The 9,778-nt window shown below is 45.6% G+C and overlaps 1 protein-coding gene and 1 pseudogene across 1 annotated transcript in view; one reads left to right on the top strand and one right to left on the bottom strand.

Annotated features, from left to right (window-relative positions):
• LOC103611674 (transcription factor BTF3) overlaps positions 1 to 3,448 on the bottom strand; it is a 21,389-nt gene extending 17,941 nt beyond the window's left edge. Inside the window, exon 1 of the mRNA XM_017728388.1 lies at positions 3,351 to 3,448. Coding sequence (XP_017583877.1) covers positions 3,351 to 3,419 — 69 coding nt within the window. The 5' untranslated portion in view covers positions 3,420 to 3,448. The remainder of the gene's footprint in view (positions 1 to 3,350) is intronic.
• A 367-nt stretch (positions 3,449 to 3,815) lies between these two features.
• The window catches only part of LOC108445234, a 7,521-nt pseudogene continuing 1,558 nt past the window's right edge, over positions 3,816 to 9,778 (top strand).

Here is a 9,778-nt window from a genome sequence, read left to right as displayed (position 1 = left end):
ACCCCTGGGCACTATAATGTCACCTGTCCCTGCCCTCCCTTTAATCCTGACCCATAAACTCTCAGTCAGCTCCTCATCCATCCCCAGGTAGAGCTCCATGTACTCCAGCTGCTCATTGACATAAAGGGCAACACCACCTCCTTGTCTCCCCTGCCTGTCCTTCCTAAAGGGCCTGTGTCCCTGTATTCAAATACTCATCACAGGAGCCTCCCACCATGTCTCTGTGTTGCCAATAAGATCATAGCCCTGCAGGCATGTGCACATCCTGTTTATTCCCCATGCTGCATGTGTTTGCATAGAGGCATTTAAGTTGGGCCCCTGATGAAGCTGACTTACTGGCTGGAATGGTTGGAATTCCTTGGTGCTACTATTCAGATGCTCTCCTGCTGACCTGCGATCCCTCTCCAGGCTCTGGGCATCTCTCCCTAGCCCCAGCATCTAACTAGTAGGAGTGGGATAGACTGAGTTTCCCCTCTCTCAGCAATTTTGGTTTAAAGCCCTCTTCACCAGTTTGGCAAGCCTATGACTGAAGTTGGTCTTCCCCTTCTCTGACAGATGGACCCATCAGCCCCTAGCAGACCAGTTTTCTCAAACCAAGTCCTATAGTCTAGGTAGCCAAACCCCCAGCCGTGGCACCAATCCTGTAACCATCTGTTGATTTGCCAAATTTGACTAACACTTTCAAACTCCTTCCTTTTGATCAGGAGGACTGATGAAAAAACTACCTGCACTCCAGAGTCCCTTACCACTGCTCCCATTGTCTTATTTTAGAATAGCTTGTATTCTAAATATTGTGTGCGCATTTCTCAGGTATAAAAAACAATAAATTGCTAACAAATTCTTGCCTTAAAACTGAAACTGTAATTAACATGTTTACTAGCATACAACTAAACATACTTTTTTATTTTCAGATTATAAAATATCACAAAGCTACATAAACTCAGATGTTATAATAAAATAAAAAGGTCTTCCGAGCATGTTATTCTACAATGATAAGAGTATGACAAGTACAGAAACTCTAGCTTTGTTCTAAAAAGCAAGAAAACAGCCACAGGCATCTTAAAGATTTTTTATGAGAATTTGGAACATAGCCCTCTAGTCTATTATGAAAACTATAACCAAGATAATTTGCTGTAAGGTCTACTTACTTCAAATCCTAATCATAGAATATCCTGAGCTGGAAGGGACCCACAAGGATCATAGAGTCCAACTCTTGACTCTGCACAGGACAGCCCCAAGATTCACACCATGTGCCTGAGAGCGTTGTCCAAACGTTTCTCAAACTCAGATGGGCTTGGGGCTGCGACCACTGCCCTGGGGAGCCTGTTCCAGTGCCCAACCACCCTCTGGGTGAAAAACCTTTTCCTAATATCCAACCTAAACCTCCCCTGGCACAGCTTCATGCCATTTCCTTGGGTCCTATCACTGGTCACCAGAGAGAAGAGATCAGTGTCTGCCCCTCTGCTTCCCCTCGTGAGGAAGTTGTAGACGGCAACTACAGTTGTAGACTGAGGTCTCCCCTCAGTCTCCTCTTCTCCAGGCTGAACAAGCCAAGTGACCTCAGCTGCTCCTCATACGGCTTCCCCTCTAGACCCTTTACCATCTTCGTAGCCCTCCTTTGGATGCTCTCTAATAGCTTTATATCTTTCTGTGGTGGTGCATCCCCTCCCTTTTTCCAGGCTGCACTGCGATCTGAGAAACACTTGTTAGGCCTCAGCCTTGACAAACAGCACCTGGGCTGAGCTCTTCTTGAGCTTATCAGAAACACTGTCTGCTCCCAGGAACTGCTGCTGCCTAACAAGCTCCTGTTTTCTTTATGAACAGCCTTGGAAACTGTTTTCCTTGCCTGAATGGCATAACATCCCCGTTCTCACACTTTCAAAGAAAGTGCTGACCCAAACTGTGGCCAGGATGAAACACTGTTATGACTAAAGCCCACTCTCTTGCAACCCTATAAACAGCACTCCAAAATGAGACCCTTTGAGCTCTTCTGGACTGCAGCGGGCTGTGACCAGCAACCTCCCTCTGAGTGGGGCCTCTCAGAGCTAGTGAACTCTCAAGTTTGCTATACTCAGAGGATCGCCAAACAATGACGAGTCCTGGGACAATACCCCCGCTCCTTGAGGCCCGACCCTTCACCCGCTGGGGAGATGCAAAGTCATCTGAATATTTCACTTACCCTTGAGGGGAATTTTTCACAGGTAACTTGCACTGACTCTTTATGTCTGTGCATACACGTGCACATATGCTATAGCAAATCTAGGAGAAATGCTGCTTTCTTAGATGTTTAAGTACCTTAGGTATCTAAGTAGGTTAGGCCTGTAAGTAATGTTAAGTCATAAGTTATAAACTGAGTAAAATGCTGCTAAGTGTTGTTCTTTTGCTAAGTTGCTAAGTTTAACTTCAAAGTTATAATTTAGGTTAAATGCTGTTAATTGTTATTCCTCTGTTAAGTTGTTAAGGTTAAGGTATAAGTTAAGTTGAAGTACTGTTAAGTTTGAGCGCTGTTAAGCTTTTAGGCCATATTCCTTTTTATCCTTGCCCTTGCTATCCTTTTGTCACACGTGCACACACACCCCCTCACATCCCCCCTAGATAGTTCTCTGTTCATTTCTGTTTTGATTGCCTGGATTTTGTTTGGTTTTGTTGTTGCTTGTTCTCCTTGGTGTGCCTTAACTGTCTAGTAAGTAGTAGAGTGAATCTTGCCAACAAACTTTGTCATGCTGTCGCTTAATATTAAATCTGGTTTTTACTTATAGCTTAAAAAATCAGCAGCAAGGGTATCTCAAACAGTTATTCATAACACTTTCTTATATTGTGGTGCCCAAAACTGCACACAGTAGTCGAGGTGAGGCTGCACCAGTGCAGAGCAGGACAATCACCTCCCTTGATCAGCTGGTGATGCTGTGCCTGATGCACCCCATCACACGGTTGGCCCTCCTGGCTGCCAGGGCACTGCTGACTCATATCCAACTTACCATTAACCAGGACCCCAAGGTCCCTTTCTGCAGTGCTGCTCTACAATGTTTCGTTCCCTGGTTTGTACATACATCCAGGGTTGCCCCATCCCAGATGCCTTTTAATATAGCCTATATAAGAACATAGGCTACAAGTCAGCTATAATATAACAAATCCAAACAGAAAAGGCTGGAGGTTCAACTCTTACATTCTGCTTCTACTGAACTCACTAGAGATCCCTGCAGCAGTGCAGCTTCCCCCAAGGACAGTCCAACCAAGGCAGGAGTTTTTAGGGCTGCTCCCCACCCGAGTTTTCAGGATCCCACATGAGAGGCCCAGTGTATGGACAGTGACACACAATCCCAAAGGCAGGGATGGGAGACAATTCCTACCTTGCCACCAATGCGCACTTGGGCCTGGAGCTTGGCAAGCTTTTCTTGGTTCATGATTGTTTCTTTCATCTGTGGAAGCAACAAGAGCACCCATGCAAAACAGGTCAGGAAGCACTCGGCGGCCCAGGCCACAACCTGGGCCCGGCAGTAAAGTAGGTGGGCACAAGGGCTCCGCAGCTACCCCTCACCACACTCGCACACCCGACGGAAAGACGGGGCGGGGGTCGGTCTGCCACACAGTGCCGCCGAAGCTCAGCTCAGCTCTCCTGAGGCCCTGCCCGTAACTGCCTTGCCTTGCCCCAACCACAGCCGCCCACTAACCCGCAGCCCCTGGTCGCGCAACAAATTCCACCCTAGTCCCTCCCCACCGTCTCCTTTGTACCTCTTAGAGCGGAAGCAGCGGTGCCAGAGCGAGGGGAGATGAGGGTTATGGGAGCGGGATGAGGAGTGAACAGAACACGCGAGATGGCGGCCGGAAGGGAAGCCAGGCACGCCGCTCTGCCACTGCCTAAACCAGGAGAGTGCGCCCTACGCGGCAGTGAAATCTGGAGGGGCGGAGCCACGACCGCGGGAGGAGTTAGAGGCATGAGATGGCGAGTGGAGGTTACTCTACTTGTAGGGAGCAATGGACTCCAGTGCTGCACTAAGTAAGTTTATTTGTGTGGCTGAGCTGGGGTGCAAGGTAAAGCCCACGCCTCTTCCCCGCCCCCCCTTTTCTTCCCCTCTCCCTTCGGGCGTGTTCGTTTCTGTTTGCGATCTGGTTTGGTGTGTGTGGCTTATCTCCATTGCCTCCCTGCTTCCCTCAGCTTCTCTTGCTTGCAGCCTCACCTGGCAGGGGTTTTTTTCCATGAATGGATCTGTCCTTAGTTTGGCTTTTTTTTTGCCTGGAAGATATTTAAATGTTGTATTTTCTTTCTTGGTTATGTAATTCAAACCTTGTCCCCGTGTCTATGGTTTTTCTTTTAGATCTAGTTCTTCATGAGCTGCTCCAGTGTGGGTCCCCCATAGGGTCACAAGTCCTACCAGCAAACCTGCTCCACTGTGGGGGTCCTCCTCTCCACAGGTCCTGCCAGGAGCCCACTCCATCATAGGCTTCCCATGGGGTCAAAACCTTATTTGTGTGCATCCACCTACTTAAGCCTGGGGTCTTCCACAGGCTGCAGGTGGATCTCTGCTTCTGCAGAGACCTCCATGGGCTGCAGGGGGACAGCTGCTTCACCATGGTCTTCACCACGCACTGCAGGGCAATCTCAGCTCTGGTGCCTGGAGCATCTCTGCCCCCTCCTCTACTGACTTTGGTGTCTACAGGGTTGTTGCTCCCACATATTGTCAGTCCTCTCTTCTCTGGCTGCAATTGCTTTTGCACAGTAACTTCTTTCCTTTCTTAAATATATTGTCCCAGAGGTGCTACTACCATCTCTGATTGGCTCGGCCTTGGCCAGCAGTGGGTCTGTTGTGGAGCCAGCTGGCATTGGCTCTGCCGTACATGGGGGAAGCTTCTAGCAGCTTCTCACAGAAGCCACCCCTGTAGCCCCCCACTACCAAAACCTGGCCTCGCAAACCCCATACAATTCTTCAGATTCACAGCCTGACATCAATATAAAAGAAAGATTTCAGAATTACAAGGCAAATTGATGATTACAAACATAAAAAATGTTTTAATAGGCTGAAATACTGAAATGAAAATGAATCACAGAAAGATTATTCCAAGATAGAAGTTGTAGAAAGTGCAGTCCCAGCTGTCAGCCTAGGATTCACTGGCTTGGAGGTATAATATCATATTCCCTCCTGTGAGGTTTTGAAGACAAATTATGCTGATAACCACATCACTGAGTTGTATCAGGAATCAATTGAAGCAATTAAAGAACTACAGTTTAAGGGAGTCTGTAAGATTTGGTTACATTTCCTGGAATGAACAGCAGACCTTCCAAAAGCAAACTTTGCATCAGAAAAAAAGCATTTTAGAATGTTACAATACGATTGGCTTCTTTTCTCCAGTCCTTTTTGTGGAATTGCATCATAGGAAACATAAACCTAAAACTGTTTTTACTTGTATCTGAAGAACTTCTGTTGAGAAATGAAACAGATCCAAAGCCTGTAGTACTGAAACAGTGTGAGCTCAGCGAGCATCCTTTCAGTTCTGAAAAAGATGAAACTTAGGATCTTAATCCTCAAAGAATATACATTGTTAAAGCAAAGTTCATTAGCTGCACAGAAGCAGCATAGAAATGGAAAAAGACCATTAAAATAGTTAGTCATGAAAATTGTCTCCCAAATTATGTGAAAGGCAGAATAATGACAAAAGTTGCTGTTAAAGTGCCAGTGGGAAAGCTCTCCTGAAAGACATGTCCAGTGCTGTGTAAGTAATAATACAGTATGTTGAGAAGAGGTGTTAAGTTAGTATCATATTCAGGAAACAAATCACAGGTCATAAACGTAAGTGGTTGGGCTAAAGGGGAGTAATATTTGTCCTGATTGCCAATGATCACAAAGAGCACATATTCAATGTATTTTCAGGCAGTGAAGGAAATCTGCCCAATATTCAGAGTCTCTTTAGGGAATGTTTGTTCAAAAGAATGCTGTATTCAACAGTCAAGAAAGCAGAAGTATATGGCACATCAACAAGGCACCACAGGAAATAATAATGCACCACAGGAAATAATAATGATCTCATTCCTAATGTAGATGCTACAGGACATTGCGGGGGAACTGCTAATTTTTTGTAAAAAATATGAATATATGTTATTAATCTAGTGAAGGAAAATAGCAGCATTATGGGGTCCAGGAACAAAGGTGTTGTGAGAGATATGAATGGAAAAGAAACCATCTCTCAAAGTCTGGACATATGACTCACTAAAGAATTCTTAACTTTTGAAGAGATACTAAATATATAAACATTGAATAGGAGCCCAGGAAGAAGAAATTTAAGTACAGTGCTATTTTCATCTCATATATTAGTGTTGTACTATGTACTGGTGAGTTGTATGGAATAATAGACTTCAGCGTCTAGGAAGAGATAGAGCTCCTCAGTAAACAGTTTCCTTTTCTCACCATGCCTGTAACTCTTAAACTCAGCAACCCAAAATACCTGGGCTTCAAGCCACATCACAAACCTTTCATGAGCTATGGGATGTCTCTATAACACCCCACAGAGGCCAATTAGAGAATAGTTAGAGAAATGCTGCATGGAGAATCCCCTAACTTCTTTACCAAATACTTCAGAGTAGATGTTAATGAGATTGGTAAAGGCTTGCCTAGAAAAGCTTTCATGTTAGTCTCTCGTGGTAGAAAGCAACAATTAAGATCTTGCTAGACAATAGATAAAAGTCAAAAGTCACAGTATTCCTCACTGTCTATATGTGAAAAAGATGGTACCTTATATTAATGCACAGATGTCAGGATCAAGCAAATAGATTATTCCTGTAGATGTCCTATACCCAGAATCCAAGAAAACTTGATTGCTTAAGCCATGATCACAGAAATGTTTTGACCACTGCTAAGTTGCATGTCGAAAAAGTTGTTCAGATGTGACCCCAAACCATAATAGTCCTACCCAAGGATGGCACATTTATAGCCCAGGATGAACCAGGACTAAATTTGCTACACTTTCAGATGTGTACCTTTCAACATGCTGCTTTTGACTAATGTCTTGGTAGCTGCAAGTGTGAAATTCATTCTGGATTTTGCCTTTGACTTTCTAGGCCTCCTGATCCAGTTTGGTGTTCGATGGGAGGTAAATGATGAGTGCAGGTGGCCAGAGGTGGGGAGGTTGGATGGGGGTGAGGGTCTTCCTCCTTCTGCAGCAGCTACGAATTCATTCTGCTCAAGCCCTGTTAGGAACCTGCCACCCCCTTAGATGAAAAATCAATCTCCTCTATCTTTGATCACAGTATAGCTTATCCCGAAAGATTTATAAGTGAACAAAGAGCGTACCTGCCAATCTTCACTGCATTTATGAATGGGTTCATACTCCTTCAGGGCTTATTTGCCTTGCTACAGAATTGTTGAAATAGCGTGCTCCACTCATTGGATTAATTAATTACAAGAGATGGTACTATGCGACTAATCGGATTTATTGCTTAAAATAACAAAACGCATCAGTCTCAAAGCGTAAGATTAACAATACCTCCGAATAATGGCTAATAGTCACAAGATTTAGAGTTCCATCGTAATTTATAACTTTCTAATCCAATAGGCACTTAAAACGACACTTTGTTTTGGATTTATGACCTATCACCTGTGCTACTTTTCACTGCAGTGTGGTTGTGTCTTAACCAATAGCTTGTCATGTCACATCCACACAGACTTCTATTATACCATCTACATTCTTAACTTAAACTATATAAAATCACATTATTATATTTAAAAACCCTCCACCAGAACACCCAGTGTACATTTTTACTTATAACTATAGAAACATAGGCTTGTGATCCTCTTGCTTAATGGTCTATAAACCTCTGTCAATTAAGCCAGACCTAGCCTCTTCCAGGGTTGTAAATCAAAACCTCCTTTAATTGCAAGAGTTTCTACTCCGTCTCCCACACAGAATTAAATTGAAAATATCTGAAATATCTGAGACATTAATTATGGGATCTCCCTCCTAATTTGCCAGAGCTTGTCTACAACAAAGAATTTGGGTCTGTGGAGAATGTTAGAAAGGTTTTCAATAGCTAGCGGAGACATGAAATCAAATGTAACCTAAACTAACATTTGTTCATGTGATGAGAACCCTGCTGTATTAGCTACAAGGGCCAGTGTTTCATTTTGAAAATCAAAGATCCCTCCACTAGCATTGTGAATAGACACTATCTTAAAAGAGTAGAAATAATAAAATAAAATCTGGAAAAGCAAATGTAGGCATCTTGTGCTCTTCTAGAGGATTTTTAAGATGTGGCTCTTGTTGCAATCATAGACACCTGGGAACACTTACAGCCTGAGCTGAACAAGAAGTCAGAGAGAAGGATGGCAAGGATTATCAGCAATACAGAATTACTTCCATGCTAATCCAGTGATTCTCAAGCAGAATGCTTCATCCTGAAAAAGAGCTGACCTAGCAAGGTGTGATAAAATCTACAAAATCATGAATAGCAGAAAGAGGATGGCTAAGAACAGTTGTTCATTGCCTCCACCCTTCCTCCTCTCCAGCATCCTCCTTCTTCTCCCCCTTCCTCCTCACAGGACTAGGCGCTCTCCCTCCTGCCCCACATCCATTAATGTCTGGGGGTTGAGGTGAGGAGAAAGAAGAGGGAACAGACTTCCAGGCATGGTGGCACAGCCCCTCCATGTACTTCTCCCCAACCCCCAAAAAAGCAAAAGACAAAAAAAGGAGGGGAGAAGAGAGAGAGAGAAATTTTTTTAAGCAGAAAAAATATCCCAAAATAAAATCCAAAACAGCTGCTACCTCTGAGCAGGTGGCAAGAGCGCTTTTGCATCACGGCAGCAGCAACTGGCAGTTCTCTGCGGAGCAGCGCAGGTACCTGGTGGCAGCTAGGAACACACCTGCTCACTTGCCGCACCAGCCTCTGCCAATGCGCTGTCCTGCCATCATGCCAAGACCCTGAACTTTGAGACGTCTGAAGTGTCAATATTGCCTGAGGAGACCAATGAGGAGGATGACAAGGAGCCACAGTCCCACCACCCCTGCCACTACTCCTATGCTGAGGACGAGGAGGAGGAAGAGGACAAAGAGAATGTGGGTGACCTCCATGACAACACCCTGCTACTACAGTCGCGCGTGTGTGGTGGCAGTGGGGTGGGCAACAGTTCACGGCCCCCCTTCAGGATGGCCCACAGAAGGCAGTGGCAGCGGGGTGCACAAGGGTGGCAAGAACAGTCTGGTGAAGCCACCCTACTCCCTACATCGCTCTCATCACCATGGCCATCCTGCAGAGCCCTGAGAAGTGGCTGACACTGAGCAAGATCTGCAAATTCATCAGCAGGCACTTCCCCTACTACTGGGAGAAGTTCCCTGCATGTCAGTACAGCATCCACCACAATCTCCCTCAGTGACTACTTTGTCAAGATTCCTTAGGATCCTAGCAACCCAGGCAAGGCCAACTACTGACCCCAAGTGCGTCAACATGTTTGACAACAGGAGCTTCCTGTGCTGCCAAAAGCACTTCAAGCAATAGCAGCTCTCAGCACCCGAGCTTCTGCTGCACACCATGAACCCTGCTGCTGCCTTCCTCCTGCAGCCCCCCCCCCAGCCCCTGCAGCAGCCACCCTGTGTCTACAGACCCTACGGCTGTGGCTATGGCCTCCAGCTTCAGTCCTACCACCCCAGTCCACCTTCTTTACCTTCCACCACTCCTCCCTGCCAGCCCGCTAGCCCTTTACTACCCCCGGCAGCGTCCCTGGATCAGCACTGCCTGCCGTCACTGCACTGCTGGGCCCCTTGCTGCCAGCGGCGGAATGGCACAGATGCCCTT

The sequence above is a fragment of the Corvus brachyrhynchos genome, unplaced genomic scaffold (genome assembly GCF_000691975.1).
Source record: "Corvus brachyrhynchos isolate BGI_N302 unplaced genomic scaffold, ASM69197v1 scaffold1003, whole genome shotgun sequence".
NCBI classification, from domain to species: domain Eukaryota; kingdom Metazoa; phylum Chordata; class Aves; order Passeriformes; family Corvidae; genus Corvus; species Corvus brachyrhynchos.
Note: the sequence above shows the minus strand (reverse complement) of the source record. Positions and strands in the feature narration are given on the sequence as shown.